Raw genomic sequence first — 22,046 nt, 5'->3', positions numbered from 1 at the left:
CCGGGCTTACCTGCTGCCGCTGCCGCTGCCGCTGCTGCTGGCATAATCAATAAAACATAAACAGTGGGCCGACAAGTTGTCGAGTCGAGTTAAGTCGAGCCAGAGGCTGAGTCCGAGCCCGAATCCGATTCCGAGTCCCCGAGTCCCATTGAACTGGCCGGCATCACGTAACGGCAAATGTTACAAGGAAAACCTACTCAAACATAAAAAAAACAACAACAACAACAGCAGCAACCGCAGAGAAAAAATACATAACTACTACATACATATATGTACATGTGTGTGTGTGTGTACACTCTGAGAAAAACAAAGAGAGTTGAGCTGAAAACTAAACGTTCTCAACTCTTAAGTTGCCTTTGCTTGGAATCACCATTTTTTTAAATCCCGAAATTCCCCGCAGGACTTAAAAACCGAACTCTATCTGATATTCGAATTTTCCTATTTCTAGTATACTTATTCTTTTAATTATTATTTTATAGTTAATCCCATTATTGTAACTATAGCATTATTATGCTTATTCAAGGTTTAAATATATTTCATTGAAATGTAAATTAAATAAACCACAATTTTTTTAAATCCCGAAATTCCCCAAAAACAGGACTTAAGGATCGTACTCTATCTTATGTTCGAATTTAAACTTGTTCTTATTTCTAGCATACTAATTCTTTTAATAGTTAATTCCTTTAGTATTTTTATGTTTATTCAAGGCTTAAATATATTTTATAGCAATTTAAATAAAAAGGCATTCTAGACATTTGTTTTTTTTTTAATTTTCTTACAGCTTTATTTTAGACAAGTTCGAATTTGGAACACGTTTGTTTTTCTGAGTGTATAGATGTATCTACAGCTGTATATATGTAAGACAATACAGTCAAGGCTTAAGTTGAAAACACCATTTCTCTAAATGCCGAAATTCAAAAAAAAAGAAACAAGACTTAAGAACCGTAGTCTACCTAATGTTCGAATATAAACTGCTTATAACTTGTTTAATAATTTTATTTTATTAATATTTCATAGTTAATGCAAGCCTTTTATCTTTAGGATTATTATGTTTCCTCAGGGTTGAAATATATTTATATTTATATATGGAAAAGACAGCTATTAAACACGTTTATTTTTCCGAGTGTATAGATGTATCTACAGCTGTATATATGTAAATAATTCCGAAAACTCGTCGTCGTTGTCGTCATTGTCGACAGCTTGGCGAGAAGTTTTGTTTGGGCATTCTGTCCGACCAGGCAGCCCGTCAGTCAATGGACCGGCCTTTCAATCAGTTTGCAGTGAAAGAGACCCCCTCCCCTCCCCCTCCCCCCTCTTGTCAGTGGTAAGCGAAGTAGCCCGAACAACCGTTGGATCCGAGCGGACAGCCCCCATTCAGATCATTGATAGAGAGCGAGGTTCGAGCTGGAACTCTTCGAGTAGCTCGAACTGCAATTTGCAGTTCATCTTTTTATATGCATAATATGCTTGTCAATTATTATTCCCGCAATTTGCACGTGCCAGATTTTGGGCAATAGATTTGACTCATGTAATTGGAAAAACTTGCCAAATACATTATTATTATTTTTTAATTTTTTATATATGTACTTAGGCAATGTGTCATCTGGCATTTGTGAAGTGTGGTTTATGCGTAGTTTGTCATGTTGCGGTTGCAGTTGTCACTCGCGTATATGTTGCATGTGTGTTATTTGCCCCTGAGGAGATGTTGTCACTGATAATCCGAATGTATACACAGCAAAACTAAGTATCTTGTGGTCAATCCGCTGGATAGCAGCTAAATGCGTTGGGGTTTCTCTTAAGTGTAAATTGTTTTAATTGCATCAAATTAATATTAACACAATAAAATATTTTATTTAATTTTATAAGTCCCTATAACTGATAAAAGAGATAACTATAAAAGAGGAAAAAAGTAAATTTAATTGATATCAAGAACAAGAATGTAGACTAAAAATATATTGTAATGGATAGAAGAGGAAAAAAAGTAAATAAACGGAGTTTTTGCACACTTTACAACAAAATGTATTTAAAGAAAACAATATTTCTTGAATGTACCGAAGACCTAATACCCTTGAATTCGAAGGAGTTATATATATATATATATATATATAGTTATTTAAAAATAAATTATACTTTTTTTTTTTTGGTAAAAAAGTATGTATATTTTATTTTTAGCAAGATCACAACTATCTAATATGGCAGCTTAAGCTAGTTATATATTATAATAAATAGATATTTCTTGAAAAAAAGCAAAGAATTATTTTGACTCACATAATACTTGCCAGATGTATGACAAATGTGCAGACGTTAGATAGATTTGGCTATATTGAATCATAACGAGTATCTGAAAAAGATCATGAATATATTGAGTGTGGTAGAGGATACTGCAATGATTTATACAAAAAATTAAAATACATTTTGCATTTTCTTTAAAATACTCCTTATTTAATAAGAAGCAATAAAAAATATAAATTTCTTGAAAAATATCATGAATATAATGAGTGCGGCAGAGAATACTCCAATGATTTATGACAAAAATTCGAATACTCTTCGCAAGGGCAACAAAGTGACATACTATTGTATAATACGGAAATTGTTTCGAAATTCATGTAATACTACTTCAGTGATAAAAGCATTAAATTTAGTTAAGGTTTATTTAATAGGTTTATTCTAGTCGAATTAACATATATCGTCGTACATTAGGCTACACTTTATACCTATATTTATATACTAAGTATGTCGCATGAGCGTAGTTTGTGCCTCACGTGTTTCACATATTTATTGCGTCTGCCTCGAGTTTCCATGCTGCAGCTGAGGCCCAATGTGGTGGCTGCCCGAAGCTGTTTCTTTCATTGTTACTGCTCTTCTTTGTGTCGGGTTTTCTGTTGTATTGTGTCCAATAAACAATACAAGTATAGCTGAGAGGCTGAAGCTGGGGCTGAGTCCGGCCAGAAGTGCGTAACAGCAACAGAACTGAGGAGGTTTTCATGATGATGATGATGATGATGATAATGTGAAGTACATCAGCTGGAGTCAAGCGAAAATGTTCGTACAAATTCGCCCCACGCTCAAGTTTTGCCCAAGGGGCGAATTCTATGGCGCTAGGCACTTATCAGACCAACACAAACAACTCACACACACACATGCACAAATCCAACGCACACACACACACGCAGTGAGGCCCACTCAGAAGCAGCAGAAGCCGTATGCCTGCCAATGCCCTATTATTATCCAAAAGCAAATAAATGCAAGGCAGCTTCGCCCAAACGGCCGCATGTTGATGGATCTGGCAGGCAGGCAGTCCGGTATATAGGGGCAACAGGCAGCCGGCAGAGGCAGAAGCAGCCGACAGAGGCAGAGGCAGCAGCGCTCAGAGACCTACACGACAACGTCAGCGTCATCAATATACGACAGACTCTTGTGTGTGCAGCGGCAACAAAATTCCAGAGCGCACGCGTTCTCAACTTTAGTTCTTTGCGAGTGGCCAAGGCGTTCGGTTCGTTGCGTGGCCGAAGTTAAATTAAAGCGGAAAAGTGACAGCTGAATAAAAGTGTAAAGAAGAACAGAAGAGAAGATATCTATCTCTTCCTCTCTATCGACTGTAGCTGTGTGCGTGCTAGCCGGGTTTTGGGCCAGTTTTATCAAGGAGCGACAAGCTAATCAATCACTCATTCAACATGGCCATCGCTGAGAGCCATCTATTGGGCAGCTGCAAAGCTGTTCCTGGCAGATGCTATAACAGGAACAGGTCACATACCCCCGCACATGCGCCGTCGCCGTCGTCGTCGTCGTCGCTGTTGCTGTTGTTGTTGTCGCTGCTTCTCATGATGCTGGCAGCGATGCCCACTTCGTGCTTGGCACAGACTTGTAAGTACTCGTATCAGACACGCCAACTTCATCAGCTGCGGCTGCATCTTCAGCTTGCAGCTACTTCATCATACATACATATATACATACATATATATTTTTTGTTGGCGTAATAAAGTCGTTGTTGTTGTTGTTGTTGGGATCGCGACAGGCCTTTGACTTATTTGCTGCTGCTGCGATTGCATTTTCTTCGGCTTTTGTTGGTGGCATAATCCAAAAGATTCGCTGCCTGTGTGCATATCGCGTAATTATGCCACGGAAGAGGCGCCGCCAAAGCCGCAACAAAACTTCGACTTGGGTGTCATATAAATGGCCCCTCGGCAACCGCAATCCAATCCAATCCGCCCAAACAGCGTGCGAAAGTTCAATAAATGTTTAGTAACATGGCAATTGAACGCAGATAAACAGGAGCGGTTCAGGTAATTGCGCTTTTGATTGCAGTTCATTGGCAGGGGGGCCAGAAGATATTCAGCACACTCCACGACATTGTCTCTTATACGTATAAGACATGCGAGCGGGTGCATCGAACTTGCTGGAAAGTCTTTAATTAAATACGCAGCAAAACATAAATGTTATATAAGGACTTTTTAAGGCCCGGCCTTAGCAGCTACGTGATGTACAGTTTGAAGGGCATAGAGAACAGCCCGATACAAAAGCAGAGCTGGGAAAAATGAATTGAAAGAAGCTTCTGGCAGCCAACGCGCTGAACAATAGAATCAACCTCAATAAATAAACACGTAAAACGATTCAATCCAAAATTGCGCTTTTAGGGCAGACAGATATACATACATATGTATGTTACATACATATATGATACTATATTAATTATTATTGTTATTCTTAATATGAATATAGGATATACTTATTAACCAGACTTTTCTAGAGAGTCTCAACTTGTATGACCTTCAGCTAAGACAATTCTACATCCATACGGTTTCCGGAAATTTGTAGCCGTAGCGGGACCCTCGTTATTCAGTTGCCTAAATATAATCGCACATAATTTTTGATAATTTAAACATATTAAAGCCATTGCGCTTAACGCAGTGAAGCAATTCAGACAATTGATATTAGTTCAGTGCGTAGGGAGCGTGGACGACTACGCAACCCACTTCCAAAGCCCACGTTTGTACGTATGTATTCTCTTATACACATACTTATACTTATACATGTATACACATATAGCTCAGTTCGCACTCAGTTAGTCATTCGATTTTATTGTACTTGTATTTGTTTTTTTTTTTCGAACTCACTTCCATCTTTCTACTGGTTATTCGGAGAAATTTCTATTCAAATACGATAAAAAGTCAAGCCTGGCGAATAAGTACTTGATAACTCTGCAAAACAAACGCAATAAACCGATATGCTTTTATATTGATATGCAGTTCGCAAAGGGAAATTCTTTTTCATATCCGCTTTAATGCGTACAAATTACAATCTCCCCCTACAAGAACTAACGGAATTTTAACGGAACTGAAAAAGAAAAGCCTGCAAGGTGAGGAAATATGACGGGATATTAAAGGGATTTTAGGCAGTTCAGTTATTTAGACATAAAAATATAATTAATTCGTTAGTGAAAGAAAGAAAAGTAATTCAACAATAATATCTTTCACAATAAGCAGAGTTATTTATAAATTTGAAAAATAATAAAATAGAGATAGAAAAAAAAAATAATAAAACTTATAAATAATAATAACAATAATAATAAACCACAAATTATACAGGATCGGCTCCCAACGACATATTTCATATTTTCTGCTACATTTTACACATTAAAATATTGAAACATATGTTTTTTACGAATGTATTCCCACCTCAAGAACATGCCACACAACATGAGGCCAGCTCGATACGTACACAAAGATAATTTTCTAACGCACACACACACACACACACACAGATGTAGACTGGAACTGGCAGATGATACTGCTCCGGTTTAGGCAACTGCAACCGTCTGCAGTCGCTGCAGCCGCAGCAGCGGGCGGTGGCAGCAGGCCCCGAAATCGATTTCTTTTATTTTCTGTAAATGCCATTTCATTTGGGCTTGAAATTGTCTTTTGTTTTTGTTTGTGCCGCATGCTTTGTCCCATTTTAAGACATTTAGACACTTCTTCGTTGTTCTTGTTGTTGTTATTTTTGTAGCGAGCGTTCCCAAAGGGATTCGAGTGGATGCGGCATAGAAATGGTCATTGAGCCCGCCGTCGATGCATATCTCAGGCAGGCTAGCAGATAACTAATTTCCAACTTCCACGAATGCAGTTGCCCATGCATGTGTGCCTGCGTGCGTGTGTGTGCGTGTGTCGGGAGAGAACAATCGACTCATAAATAAAGCAGCTACTTTGGGCGACTGCCTGTTGGAAGGGGGGCGGGGCTCTGCCCGGTCTCGTTGGTTTGTTTATTGTGTTACTAATTTGGGATTCCTCGGGTTGTTGTTGTTGTCATATGTGTGTTTGGAATTTTAATCGCTGCATCGTGGACACTTGGACGCATTTTGAATTATGAGGCGCGGGCGAGAATTTGGGTTGCGGCGCGTTCGTGACGTCGACATGGACATGGACATATCTAGATACTAGAGCTGCATTGGAAAGGGGAGCGTTATCCAAACATTTCTGAATGGAAATGTGTGAGAAAATGTGCGCCGATGATGACGGCGATAATGGCTATGTGGACACACACACACACACACGCACGCACACATAGGTTGGGCAGGGCTGGATGTCGTGGTCATAAAATAACAATCGACGGCAGTTAAATTGGTTTACGATTTGGTTAAATGGCATGTTTATCAAGTTTGTAGCGTCCGAGCTATTAATAAAATGCATATGAAAATGCATTTCGTGCATTGTTTAATTTATAATGTATTTTTGAAATCATGACTGCAGAGAAAGTCGGATTGATAAATTGTCGGTTCTTAATACAACTCGAATATGAATTTATAAAATCTTATCTATAACTATAATTATAACTTTCAAGATCAGCTAAATTGAAGCTAATCTCATTTATTGAATTTCTATTTGATGTTTAGCCGAGTCAACAACCCTGCCGTCAGTGGACACTGAGGAAGTCACCACGGTAAACCCACCACAGCAACCAGTGAACGAACCCCATGTTGCCGCTGTCAACGAGACGAATGTTCGGCTCGAGCCCGAGGAAACGGCTGCTGCCGAAGTTGCCGATGAATTTGCCCACACCAGCTTCGTGGCGCTGGGGGGCGAGGGACTGGAGCAGGGCATACGCAATGCGGTGAAGAGCGAGGTGGAGTCGGAAATCGAAGCAGATTCCTCTGCACTGGTGGAGACACTGCAGGTTGACCATAAAGAAGACGAACACAAGACAACAAGCAAAAACGAAGAGCAAACAGGTAGGTTTACGCTAGCAATAAACTGAGGTGAATAAGTGCTCAAAGGTGAATATTTTCCAGATGCAGCTCAAGGTGTACGTGAGCCTAAAACTCTGGAAACGGATGTGGAGAAGGTTGAAGAGACCGACAAGGTTGAGGAGGCAGAGAAAGGAGAGGAAGCAAAGAAGGCCGAATCAACTGAGATTGAATCCGAGTCGGATAATACTCAAGAATCTGTGGAAGCCAAGGAACCTGCGATTGCCGAGAATTCAAGCGACCACGTTGAATCAAAGTCGGACACAGAAATTGACAGCTCTTCGGCAGAGGCCAATCCTGTGGCAGCAGAGAGCCGACCGCTGCCCAGTGTGACCAGCGATTTGGTGGCCGTGATCTTCGATGAGAATCGTGCGATTACCGAACAACCCATAGCGAAAACGAACCTCTTAGCCTTGGAGAGGGAACATGAGGAATTCAGCGAAGTGGAGACAACCCCACAGCCCACATTGGAAGTGGTGCCCAAGCATCAGGTGACCAAAAAGCAAGGTGTCGAGGATTTGCTGCCCATGGAGATTGCCCAAAAACAGGATGAGCCACAGTCAGCACCGGAAGTAGAAGGACAACAAGCACCCGAACAAGACACAGCTGAGAATGCCAGAGATGAGCGCAATCTGGAGACGGCAGCGGAGAGTACATCAGAGACATCCGCTCAAGATCAACTGAATGAGATCGAAAAGAAAGAAGTCGATGTACAACCCGCAACTTCAAGCACTGCGGAACCAGATTATGTGGCTTCAACGGAGGCTTCGCCGGAGCAGGCAGTTGTGGAGGCTGTTGAAGAGACTTTGCCCGCGGAAGCCGAGAAAGATCTGTCGGAAGATGAACAGAAACCAGATCCGAAAGAGCCAAGTGTAGCAGCAGCAGGCGAGCCAAGCTCTTCCAGCTCAACAGCTGCCCCGACAGAGTCTGAAAATGAGAAGATTGACGAATCTGTTGAAGATGAGAGCAGAGATGAGAGCGATGCCGAGAAAGGTGAATCAGGAACGGAGCAAGGCGCTGTTGAGCCAGCTGACAAGGACTCCTCCGAGGAATCCGAAGAGCTATCGGCCGACGAGCCGAAGGCCCGAGCCGAAGACAGCACCGCGACTCCGCTCGTCTCCTATCCGCCGCACAATTCGGGTCAGACGTTTGTCAGCAACCTGGCCGACGAGCGCAGCGCCCATCTCTCGCTGGCGTCCACCAGCCGCTCCACGCTGATCATAGCACTTTGCTCCGGCACCGCCGTGCTGTTCATTGTCTTCTCCTTGGTCATATTTGTGTTGTCGTTCCAACGCCAGCACGGAACACTGGACATCGAGATGCAGGAGCAGCGTTTGGGCAAGGATGACCTGGACCAGGAGGATGCGCAGATGAAGCTGCTCGATGTGGAGCTGTCGCCGCCCGTCATCATTGCCATGGGCAACGAGGAGACCGACGAATGTCTCTAGACATCCAATCCGGAACGCCTCCGGCGCATTGTAAATACTTTATAACTTTGAGATTGCGTTTTTTTTTCTAAGGCGAAGCAGCATCCAATCCCCGAGCTAGCTTCTTCAACTGGTTGTTAAACTTTCGGCTCCAAATTACGAACTGGAAAACAGACAAACAACAAAAAAAAAAAACGAAAAATAAAAAAAACATTTGCCATATTGTTTAATTTTAAGTGGATCCTCGTCTATAAGTTTCTCTCTGCTCAAGAAAACTCAACAATTATTTATCACTAGGACTTTGATCTAGATTTAAGAACAATTTTATTGCGACTCTGATAATGAATCAGAATAAATATTTTCAACTAATTAAAAACCAGCAAAAATATTTATTTTTAGTCTCATAAAAAATATAGTCCGATCTAAACTGAACCTTCTACAAAAGCCGGGTTGGGTTTGGATTTAGGATTTTTATCAGCAAATACATATATCCTTAAACATTTTTGTGTACTTGGTTTTTCGGGTTGGATAATTTTCGAGAAGATAATTATTAAGTTTAGTGACTTGCTCTTAGGATCAAAAAGATAGGCTCAAGTTATCGGATTTCGATACCGATTCTTATCGATAGCTTGAAAGCTCGTACTATGCGAGCACTAGGAAAAACAATGTTCAAAATTTAAAGTCTCTAGCTTTTAAAGGTTTTGAGATCAACGTCGGAGATGCTTCCTTTTGCGAAAAAAAAACCCTCACACCTTTTTAACCCATTTTCAAGAGGTTCAGGGCATACAAATTTTTAACTAATGAATTTAAAACTTTAAAAAAAGCTACAAAAATACTCAGTAAGCCATCTATATAATACCTTCGTTCCAGGAGCCCTTAAAGTCATATAGTGAAAAGAATATGAGATCATTTAGCCATGAAATCTTCCAGATAATAGATATCCTTGCACTTTAATTTGAAATACAGTTTCGGTTCATTTTAACTGTTAGCCTGAAAGTAGGCAACAAATTTTATTTCACACAGTGCGATTTATTTTGTAATACCCGTATAAAGTCTATTTAATAATACATATTCAATATTATTTATATTGTGTTTTATTTTTAATACGTAGGATTAGGTTGAATCTTTCTGTTTATTACATGAAGATATCATTCTAGTAACAAAGTGCTTACGAAATATTTTGTTTTTAAAGCATAGCAAAATATTTAGTAAGGACTCTGAAATTGTTTAAAATGAAATATGCAACAGATTTTATAGATTGCTGAGCGTAATTACAATCATTAAATTTATATAATACGAATCAATAGAGCTTACATTAAGTTATCTAATTCAATGGGCAAAAAACAATGGCAACTTACTAATAATAATAATAATAAATAAAATTGTCCCTTGGTTTGAATTGTCATTTTTAACGCATTTCAACTAAGGCTTCTAAAATAAAAATGACTGCAATATAATATCGATAATAATATCCTGAACATATTGCATTTTATTGATCTCAACTATTTGCAACTCTAGCTTAAGCTCTGAAAATGTATTATTAAATATTCTGTAATGCCAAATAGGGAAAATCAGAATCCATGAAAGCTCATGGAGGTCAACCAGAAATGATTTAAAGCTTTGCCACTTTCAAATATCAGGGACCGCAATTTATGGCATTAGTGCAACTAATTGCATTGAATAATAAACTTAGACGAGGCGGCGCATCAAAGGCCTCTTTTAATTAACCAACAAATGAGAGCAAAGATCTATTGAACGGCGCGATAGAGAAGAAAGAGAGAGAAAGCTCGAGAGCAACAACAAGTTCGATGCTGCCAACATAATAAATAGAAGCCGCATATTGAACATTTCCACCCGCCATAAATATCGACACCAATGAGCGGAGAGATGAGGTGAGGAGACGAGTGGAGAGAAAAGGCGACGACGCTGTTTTGATTGACTCTTCGCTGTTGCCGTTCTTGTTGAAGTTTACTGATGAGCTTAATGAGCTTAATGGACGGCGAATGGAGAAGCGCGCGCATCGGCATCGTGCCTGAAGTGAAATAAACAAATTCATTTTGAGATTAAGAGTTTTCTGTTCGATTTTTGTTGATGTGATCTTATGCAATCGCCCGCACAGTGGTTGAATTATTTAATGGGCCAAACTTTTCAGAAAACAAATACTTTCGATTTCTTTACCGAATCGACTTGATCATTGTCAATTTAAAAGCAATAAAATGTCAATTGACAGCATCATTTTCACAGTTTAAATTCTATCGCTGGCAATTGCAAAATTGTTCAAAATAGTTGGAAGCCCAACAGTTGATACGCCAATGTGGTTAGCTCTGTACAGACAGCGAAATGTAAACCACATAAAAAACTGACACAGACACAGATACACAATAATAGTCAAGATTAAGTTGCACAAATAAAGGGCAAGCTGCAAAATATATATGTACATATGTATGCAACCACTGTGCTGCAGCAAAGAAGAGACGTGCTTTTTTTCTACATTTTGCTTTTTAACCCATATCCCGCGCGGCGTCGACGCCAACGGCGTTGTCATTTGCTCGTCTAATGCGCGTCTGCCGCTAACCAAAGCTCTCGCTCACGCGCTGCTCGCTCGTTGGCCGTGGCGTTGTTGTTATTGCTCTTGCTCTGCCTCTCTCCCACTGCTTTGTGCGTTCAAACTAAATTCTATTTGAAACGAATTAAATAGTGTATGCATGCATGCATGCGCGTCTGTGTGTGCTTCTATGTGCTTGTATGTGTGTGCGTGTGTGTGCGAGCGTTTTTTCATCTTTCACATTTGAAAGCACAGAAAATAGCAAACATGAAACATGTTGTTCAGCATTTTATCTTGTCGTTCTCGCTCACTCTCTATCTCTCTCTCTCCCTTACTATTCTCCAATCCGCCAGCGAGTTGTGCGAGCATATTCTGAAAAATCTACAAAAGGTAGAATATATTCTAAAATGCGGCTGCTATTTTAAACAGCTGTGCAAAGTTTGTGACACACGCGACGTATACGTATTTTATCACATTGCAGTTAAGCATTTCAAAATGCACAGTGTATATAACGTGTATTTGAATATTATTTGGCATTCTTGCATGAAATTTGTCTGTGTTTCAAGGTGTGTGCAAATGCGTTTAAATTTGTACGAAAACTCAAAGTACAAATTTATTTAGAACGGAAAGCGAGAAACATATAAAAAAAAGGAATTGTTTTAGAAACGTACCCGAAAAAAAGTATTAAAAAGTATTATTGGAAAGGCAACATAAATATGTATCCACAAATATATTGGAAAAATCAAAGATTGGTTGCCAAAAAGATTTCCAATATTTATATAAAAAGTTAATGTAAAACATGGAATCGAGAATCGAATATGTTTGGTTTTTGCCCAAAACCGATTTGGTTTATTTTTAATGTGTTCTTTTCTTGTGCTTTCAACGGAAGAGTATAATTATTCTTATTTACAATCTTCAATAAATTATTTAACCCTATTCGATATTAGCGAACATTAAATAATAAGTTAACGTGGATATGGCACACCAGAAGATATCCTGTATAAAGTTTTAGATCAAATTGAATATAAAAGCATTTGGAGGAAATAAAACACTTTCATATATTAACTATTTAAATGAATAAGAATTTATTTTATTTATTTAAAGGAATAAGAAATATATTGAGATATTATGTATACAGTTTTATGCTCTTCTACATATCTATTCAATTTAACTTTTATAATTATAATTATAATTAATTGTAGATAGAATGTTGTTTGGGCTTTAAAGCAGACTATATTCCTTCCTTTTTACAGGGTATACAAATGTGTTGGCTTTATTTCAAAACAAAAACACAAACCTGCTGTTTTGTGTACGAGCATATATGTATATACATACATACATACATACATATATATTGTGAATTCATGTGCTTGTATAATTGAATAAATAAATATGTATGTATGTATGTATGTGTGTACATAAATTGTCTTGGTTTTGGCACAGTCTAATCTATGTGCGTGTGAGTCACCTATGCATTTGTGTGTGTGTGTGTGTGTTCTTGGTCGCGGCCGCGACAATGAAAAGAAATGAAATTGAAATGAAATGCAGTTGATAAACAATGAGAAAAGAAAGCAGAGCATAAAATTAACGGCATATGCGCAGCCTCCTTCCCTCCATTCTGTTTACACGCAACGCGCCCATAAATTGTCTGCCTTGTTTTTTTGGCCCATTTGCGGCGCAGGTGTGTGCTGCAGGTATTTGTTCTCGTACAGGGTATTCGAATTTTATATGAAATTTGTTTTTTTTTTTTTTTGGTGTACAGTTAGGTTTTATTTTGCGCTGCAATCGATCAGAGCCTTCTGAACTCTACCAAGCGAATCACTAAGAAATATTATTTTATTTTAATTTTCCTGTTATTATGAAAACAATTTAAATTAAATTTATATGCAAATTTACAATACTACTTAGTCTACTATTAGGTTTAATATAAAATTACCAAGGTTAGTTGGATTATATAAATCGATGTGGGAGATCGATTGGATGAGACCTTCGGATTCCTCTAAGTCGACGCCTCTTTAGAAGGCGCCTAGCCAGAAGATTTGGATGGCTTTCCAGTCGCGTTTTGTAGTTTGCAATGACCAAGAGAAGAATGTATAGTTATTAGTATGTAACCTATATGAATATGAAATGTGTAAGGCATAGAATGATATAGTCTCTTTATCTGCCTGCTTCTGTGCCCAAGCAGAAGATCTTTCAGCTTTAATCTTATCAACGTGCAACTATTTAATCATAAGGTCTGTTTTTTAAGGCATTTCGACCTTGACAGCTTACTAAGATATCCCATAGAAACAATCAGAGTAAGCAGCAGATATATCAAACTCTCTATTTTATTTGTCCTTGCTTGCAATTTGTAGTGTATTTACTTCTTAGTTACTAACTAACTAGTCAGGGCAGACAGCCAGTTGGCACTTGGAGTGCAATCTGAGCGCATTTATCATGTCTATTTTGTGTATTATTATATTATTGTTAACTTGGCAACTACTTGGCCTGTTTATATAACAAATATATGTTAGTTATATGCGATTGTATGTTAACTAGTTTTGTCGTCGTTGGGCCAACTGCCAAAGTCGAGCACATAATTGCCGAGCGGGGGCGAATTTGACATCCATATACAAAAGTCGGGGCTTCCACATTTAAGTGAAGTGAACTGAAGTGCGCCCACAAATTATTTGAATTTATTTGATTTATAATTAATAGCAAGTTTTCTATGGCCTTCAATGCAATTGCTTTTCCATGTGGGCAGCCTTTTGCTGTGGGACAACAAATGGAAAAACAACAATATGAGGCTATATATTATCGCCCAATTAAAATAATATTTCAATTCGTATTTGTTATTTATAGATTATCTGATCAATTGCATAATTAAGGTTATCAAATTGTCAAATTGTCAAATTGTTGCGAATATTAAATTTAGTTATTTAACTTGCCATGCAGAGCACGCAAAGCGTATTAAGTCGATCGCATTTGTTCGGCATCAATCGCCATCAATCACTATCAATCAGCTTGCCTGGCAACGGCTGAACGCGGCGCCGCCCTTTGAGCTGCCTTATATGGCACATGGAAACCTATTTCAGTTCCAAGTCAATGAATCTCTCGGCGTGCTACCAAAAAAAAACATAAAATAATAGACACACACACACACACACACACACACACACACACACACACACACACACACACACACACACACACACACACACACACACACACACACACACACACACACACACACACACACACACACGCACACACACATGTTCTGATATGCATAAACATAGAGCTTGGCTAATGTTGATTTTACCTTTACGCTTGATCAATTGGGAAAAACAATTAAAAGTTTTGTTAAACTACCAAAACGAGAGCCAAGCGAAAAGAACGGAAGTTCCAAATACGAATATGGTCTGATATCATGGTTAACTTTGCATATGTATATAGCTCTCCGGCAAGATGAGTTATGGCCGCCTTTCGGGGAACTGAAGTTCCCCGGCGACTGGCATATCAATTAGTAGAAAGCGCCACGGGCCACGCCCAGACAATGTGGTGCTAGGCGGGCCACGCCCACCGCAACGCAGCTAATGAAATGAAAGTGAAAAGAAAAGAGAAGAAAAGCGTAGCACAAACAAACAAACACTTTTCCGGTCATTAACCGGCAAAGTGCAGCGCCCAGACAAATGGCCATTAAAGATGGCCCAGGCCAACATTGCACGCACATCTCCTGGCCATAGTTCATGCACTTTAATTGCAACTAGATTTGATTTGCTTACACCAAAAAATTAAAAAATTATTATTTTTGCTTTGCAGCCCAAAAACCAATTTTATGCTGTGCTCTTTGGGAAATCTTGAGTGCAAAAACAAACCAGAATGACGACAGCCAAATGGATCTTGACTCGGATCTGCCGCATCTTGCTGGGCAAGTACTTCTACTACTTATTTTATTGCCTTTACATCATTTTATGTTTTAGTTTTTAAGCAATATATTTATGCTAGATTTTCGCACATGGCCAGGCCACATAAACTTGAAATTTATGCGTTACACTAGCCGCAGCCTTCGAGTCAAAAAAGTGCGTCAGAACTAGAAATGCTTCGTCAATTTAGGCATAATTTCTATATTTATAAAAAACGTATCCAAGTTCCACATACATTATTTTCCATCTACATACTCATATATCTATTCAATCCCAGCAACTAATTCGGTACATATGAATATGCGCCTATTAACAAGAAAATTAAGTTTAAATAATTCCACTTAAAAATGTTTAAAATCCAAAGGAACTGAAAATACAACGAAAGGCAAATACACTTATTAATACATTACTTATCATTACTACTTATCATTATCATTATCATTATCATTATCATTATCATTATCATTATCATTATCATTATCATTATCATTATCATTATCATTATCATTATCATTATCATTATCATTATCATTATCATTATCATTATCATTATCATTATCATTATCATTATCATTATCATTATCATTATCATTATCATTATCATTATCATTATCATTTTCATTTTCATTATCATTATCATTATCATTATCATTATCATTATCATTATCATTATCATTGTCATTATCATTATCATTATCATTATCATTATCATTATCATTATCATTATCATTATCATTATCATTATCATTATCATTATCATTATCATTTCCATTATCATTATCATTATCATTATCATTATCATTATCATTATCATTATCATTATCATTATCATTATCATTATCATTATCATTATCATTATCATTATCATTATCATTATCATTTTCATTATCATTATCATTATCATTATCATTATCATTATCATTATCATTATCATTATCATTATCATTATCATTATCATTATCATTATCATTATCATTATCATTATCATTATCATTATCATTATCATTATCATTATCATTATCATTATCATTATCATTATCATTATCATTATCATTATCATTATCATTATCATTATCATTATCATTATCATTATCATTATCATTATCATTATCATTATCATTATCATTATCATTATCATTGTCATTATTAATAATTTTATTACTAATATTATTATTACATCGCAAACCTAGGTATTTGAACCCTCACTTACTTTGACCTCGAACACTTTTCTTTAGACTTTAAAATGGCAAAGAACTAAAAAGAAGTCATTTTACAAATTATGTGCAGATTAAAAGGGCTTTCTTAACAACTAATTAACATTCAAATGAATTACAAATATTTAGCAATTTTATATGGCTATCGCTTGCAATCCTTTTGGCGTCTGTTGACCTCAACTAGTACACATGTTCATGCGAATTCCAAACATAATGGACAAGTTTTTATACCTCTCGAGCGCGTGTTTAATAATAGAAGTCGAGGCCCAAAATGTCTGTGGGAGGTGGCCATAAATCAAACCATTATGCATAAGTATGCTATGGCCTAAGGAGAAGACAAATCGCTTGGCCAACATTTTGGCAATGGAACAGCCGTCGTTCACTTGTCACAGCGAAAGTTTCGCCTGGCAATTGTCGCAGCTGATGGGGCTGTTTTGGGCTGTTTCGGGGCTGTTTTGCGGCTGTTTGGGGGCCCCACACGCTGTGCAGTTGACATTACGCATACGCAGCGTGTCCGCCGCCGTGACTCAGCAGCAGGTGGACGCAGCGCAGCGCAGCGCAGTTGAAATTGAAATTAATTTCACGACATTTCACTTGTCCAAAAATAAACATTCGCCGATTTGGGCGAGCGTGGGAAACTGTGACGCACTTGTTGCTATTCTTAGTCCAATTTATTGTTGCCTATTAAGAGATATGCGAAATATGCACAAACAAATGGCAACAATTATAATATTATTTATCAACATGCTCGTTACGTATTTAACACAATTCTTTTTTACACCTCTGTTTTAAATAGTTTTGTGCGTCGTTGCCGCAGAGATGCCCGGCGGCTATCGCCGTGAGATTTGCCAGTACCGCAAGGGCAGACCGGTGCGTAATGGCCACCCGCCGAGTTCTCGGAATCTCCTTCAATCCTAATGATCTCTTGTTGATTGCAGATGCAGCCGACGAGCGCGTATCGCAGCCGACTGCTGGCGATGCGCGAGCAGATGTTGATACGCGCCACGCTGGAGGGGCCTGAGATCTATGGCTATATACTGCCCTCGACGGATGAGCATCTGAATCAGGAGGTGGCGTCGCGCGATCAGCGTCTGCTCTATCTCAGCGGCTATACGGGCAATCGGGCCGTGGCGGCCGTCACGCAGGGCGGCGCCGCCATTTGGCTGGAGCATCGCTTTGTGCAGCAGGCGGACGGGGAGCTGGACTGCGACTGGCAGATCTATCTGGCGGGCGGCAATGTCAGCATCGCCGACTGGCTCGGCGGCCAGCTGCACATGAACAAGCGCATCGGCGCCGATCCGCAGCTGGTGCCGCATCATCTGTGGATCACCTGGGAGCGGCAGCTGGCCGACAAGTTCCTCAAGCTGATCAAGATCAACAGCAATCTGGTCGACATGATTTGGGATGCGGAGCGACCGGAACCGCCCAAGGATCATGTCATCCAGGTGCAAACGCTCGACTTTGCCGGCGAGAAGTGGGAGGACAAAATCAACGAGCTGCGCGGACGACTCGCTCACCTGGGCTGCGATGCCATGATTGTCACCTCGCTGACGGAGATCGCCTATTTGCTGAACATCCGCGGCACAGATATTCCCTACACGCCCGTTGTCAAGGTAGGTTCCTATATCGGATTGTGATTTATTTATGACTATTTGCTTCTCTTTAGTCCTTTGTCATTGTCAGCCAGGACGAGATTTTCTTCTATGTGGATCACGGCAAGATTAGTCTCGGCATCGATCTGCATCTGCGCACCGATTGCTACAACGAGAACTGCGTCAAGTAAGTTAAAGTCCCCTTTTTTTGAAGGTTAATCAATTGCTTTAGGATTAAGATCCCTTCCATATTGATGTCTTTCAGTCCTGATGTCAACTATTACCCATGCAATTTCTATAGAAACTGTTCCAAATGGAGAGTTTATCACTCGAAAGTATAATGGAAGTAATGATAAATCTGTCACTTCTGATTACAAACTTAAACTCGACTTTTGCTCTTTTACGACCTTGATCAATAAAGTCTGAACTTTTTTGGATTTCATCAAAAGTTTGACGATCCTTACAGGACATATTCCCCTTTAATATCTCTCGTCTGTTCTATTCTTGGGCTTTGCTCAAGTGTGTGCTCCCACACAATATTCATATTATCTAGAAAAGGGAATCTGTACGGAAAGAACTGGAACTAAACTGAGATCCAGGTCTTCCGTTCACCTCATGTTCCAGTAGGCTAATCATGATTAACCTTGGTGTAATGTCTATTCATCAAGTAACTCCAGTCGATATCGATCCAATAGGTTGAGGAGTCAAATAATCTTTCCGGTTCCTACTAGACTAACAAGTAATAATACATTAATCTCTTTAATCTTGTCCAACTATCTAATTATCCTTGCTTGAACGGTTCCGGTTTCTGTGTGCGTCCGGAAGACTTCTCTTTTTCGTATTAAATATTCCATTTGAAGCTATTTATCTTTGTACTTCACGACTTGTTATACGAGTAAGTCCCTCGGTTTGTTCGGCGGAAGTTCGTTTGCAGGACGTTTCATCGAAATTCGCGCGATCAAAATATAATTCACTAAATTAATAAAACATCATCAAAGTATTTCACTGAAATGATAAAGCATCATCAGGCATCATTTGATAATATGAAAATCGCATAGAAAGGCGATATTTGTTACAATATGCTCACCCAATTTCATTTACCTCCTCAGAATCAAATTTATTGTCTTCCTTAGTAACTTTTAAGACAAAAAACATTTGTTAAACCTTCTTCCTTGCAGGATTAAGAAGTACAAGCAAATTTGGAGCGATATACGAACGTATGTGCAGATCTGGAAGCGTGTACTTGTGCCGGCGCCCTGCGTCCAGGAGCCGGGTGCCTCGGAGGCCATTTACTCGGCCGTGCCTGCCAAGAATGTTCTGGAGCACATCTCGCCAATTATCTTTATGCGCGCTCAGAAGAACATCGAGGAGCAGGAGGGCATGCGCATGGCCCATATACGCGACGGCGCTGCCATTTGCGAGGCAATGAGCAATCTGGAGACCAGATTCTATACGGAGCAATGGACCGAGGAGAAGATCAAGTACGAGCTAGACCTGTGGCGCCTCTCCCAGATCCATGCCAAGGGCCTGTCGCTGCGCACCGTGGTCGCCTACGGCGAGCACTCGGCCCTGCCCTACTACATATCCAGCAATGTGACCAACATCGAGGTCTCCGACCAGAGTCTCCTGGTCATCGAATCCGGCGGCCAGTATCTGGAGGGCACCACAGACGTCTCGCGCACCTTCATCTTCGGCGAGCCGACGCGCGACATGAAGCGGGCCTATACGGCCGTGCTGGCGGGCATTCTGCATATATCGGACCTGATATTTCCCGCCTCGGTGAAGCCGTCCGGCCTGGACAGCGTGGTGCGCGCCAAGGTCTGGCACGAGATGACCGACTATCCGCAGGCAACCGGACACGGCATTGGCGCCTACGGCTCCGTCGAGGAGCGTAAGTGAAAAAATAAATTGTATTTTGATCTCCGATTTGACGGCTTCTTCTTGCAGCTCCCATCTCGGTGGCCTATGGCCAGAACAGCAGCTTCCACTTCAAGCAGGGCTACTTCTTCTCCAGCGGTAAGCAGCTGGGATACCCTTTAATCAACCTCCCTCTAATCCTGATCTCCCTGCTCTAGAGTCCGGCTTCTATAAGCGCGACGATTACGGCGTGCGCATCAAGAACGTGCTGGAGGTGTTGGACACGGGAAAGACGACCACAAGCGGCGAGCACTTTTTAGCATTCCAATCTGTCACCCTGGTGCCGTACGAGCCGAAGCTCATCGATGGCTCCATGCTGAGCTCGGATGAGAAGCGCATGCTAAATAAATACAATGCCAAAATCCGGAATCAAATTGGCGACGAGCTGAAAAGACTCGGCAACATGAAGGCCTTCTACTGGATGATGAACAAGACGCGACACATACGCGAATATCTGCCCGAGGATGAGTACCGTGCCGCAATGGGCGGCGGTTGCCATAGCCACGCCCAGCTTCCATTGCTGGCCCTTGGTCTGATGATCTTGTTGGCCTTCATCCAGCCCGAGCGGCATCAATAGACGCGATCTAGATAAGTGTGCGTGTGTGTGCGTGTGCGTGTGCGTGTTTGTGTGTGTAATTATGTAGTTTTAGTTAGCAATGCAAATTAATCGAAGAGAGAATCTGGGACTAACAATTAACGAGAAAGAAGGGCTATCTTCGGCATGCCCTTGCAGACCCAACCTTTTTCAGAATGCCAAGTATCTAAGAAGCACAGGGAAAATAGTTAATTCGGAGTATGGTAAGGATATCTTAAAAACCAAAAAAGTTTTCCATACAACAACTTCATTTTCGACCGATCGTTAGTATGGCAGCTATATGATATAGTTGTCCCATGTTGTTAGGATTTTGCATATATATGAGAAGCATAGTAAAACTAATTAATGCCAAGTTTGGTCAAGATATCTTGAAAAACAAAAAAGTTTTCCATACAAGAACCTACTTTACGACCGATCGTTCCTATGGCAGCTATATGATATAGTAGTCCGATGTTGATAGGATTTTGCATATTTATGAGGAGCATAGTAAAACTAATAAATGCCGAGTTTGGTCAAGATATCTTGATAAACAAAAAAGTTTTCCATACAAGAACCTACTTTACGACCGATCGTTAGTATGGCAGCTATATGATATAGTTGTCCCATGTTGTTAGGATTTAGCATATATATGAGAAGCATAGTAAAACTAATTAATGCCGAGTTTGGTCAAGATATCTTGAAAAACAAAAAAGTTTTCCATACAACCTACTTTACGACCGATTATTCCTATGGCAGCTATATGACATAGTGGTCCAATCCAGTTGGTTCCGACATATGAGAAACTAGCTCGCATAGAAACAAACAGACGGAGAGACAATATCGACTTGGCTGTTGATACTGATCAAGAATCTATATACTTTATGGGGTCGGAGATGTCTCCTTCTATGCGTTACACATCTCACGACAATATTATAATACCCTCTGCAAGGGTATAAAAAATACCATTATTAACTGTTAGCATCTATTAAAGTTGTTCGGCTCGATCCGTGAATTCCATCCACAGCCTGTTGCTAAACTTAAACCAATGCAAATACGTAATTAAACTGTATAAAATTACTTAACTACAATTAAATTACCAAAAAAAATATCTGTTAAATTTCCTATATTAATATATAAACAATATCTATCTTAGTTAAGAAATAACGCTGTATATTTTTCTAAATGTGATTAAACGTAAAATTTATCGAAAGTCTACCAAAATTAAGTTAAATGTTTTCTAGCCTTTTAAAGCTTCATTCAAATAACTAGCGAATATTTCCCGATTGATGCCGATCGGATGGGAAATAAAATATAAAATTTACGTAAAACTGCTATCCTCAAATATCCTATGTAGACATACTTAGGTCGATATTTCTCACTCCCATAACTCGGTCAAAACTCATCCGATTTCCACGAGGCTTGGCTTTTTGTTCATGGTTGCGGCTCTAGATAAATTTGGCATATAAATCTAGCAAAATTATTCTTGGTCAAATTTTATTTGAAAATGGTACCCTCAAATATCCTATATAGACGTAGGTTTAAATTTCCCACCCAAATACCTATATTGGCATAAGTCAAAATATCCTATTCCCATAACATGGTCAAAACGCAACCCATTTAATAAGGTTTGGCTTT

At 39.5% G+C, this 22,046-nt stretch overlaps 2 protein-coding genes across 2 annotated transcripts; both read left to right on the top strand.

Annotated features, from left to right (window-relative positions):
- The first annotated feature begins 3,453 nt into the window (after positions 1-3,453).
- On the top strand, positions 3,454-8,900 carry Dtg (Dpp target gene). Its single transcript, XM_064694661.1, has 3 exons — positions 3,454-3,864; positions 6,887-7,222; positions 7,283-8,900. The coding sequence occupies exons 1-3, from the start codon at positions 3,675-3,677 to the stop codon at positions 8,683-8,685; spliced, it is 1,929 nt and encodes a 642-aa protein (XP_064550731.1). The 5' UTR covers positions 3,454-3,674; the 3' UTR covers positions 8,686-8,900.
- Positions 8,901-17,129: 8,229 nt separating this feature from the next.
- Positions 17,130-21,636, top strand: LOC135436796 (xaa-Pro aminopeptidase ApepP). The gene is made up of 6 exons (XM_064694516.1): positions 17,130-17,198; positions 17,267-17,941; positions 17,995-18,107; positions 19,099-19,811; positions 19,868-19,936; positions 19,996-21,636. The coding sequence occupies exons 1-6, from the start codon at positions 17,148-17,150 to the stop codon at positions 20,412-20,414; spliced, it is 2,040 nt and encodes a 679-aa protein (XP_064550586.1). The 5' UTR covers positions 17,130-17,147; the 3' UTR covers positions 20,415-21,636.
- Positions 21,637-22,046: the final 410 nt, after the last annotated feature.

Source organism: Drosophila montana, unplaced genomic scaffold, assembly GCF_035044405.1.
Source record: "Drosophila montana isolate Dmon_TW-CO22-7 unplaced genomic scaffold, ASM3504440v1 contig_3733_1, whole genome shotgun sequence".
Lineage (NCBI taxonomy): Eukaryota > Metazoa > Arthropoda > Insecta > Diptera > Drosophilidae > Drosophila > Drosophila montana.
Note: the sequence above shows the minus strand (reverse complement) of the source record. Positions and strands in the feature narration are given on the sequence as shown.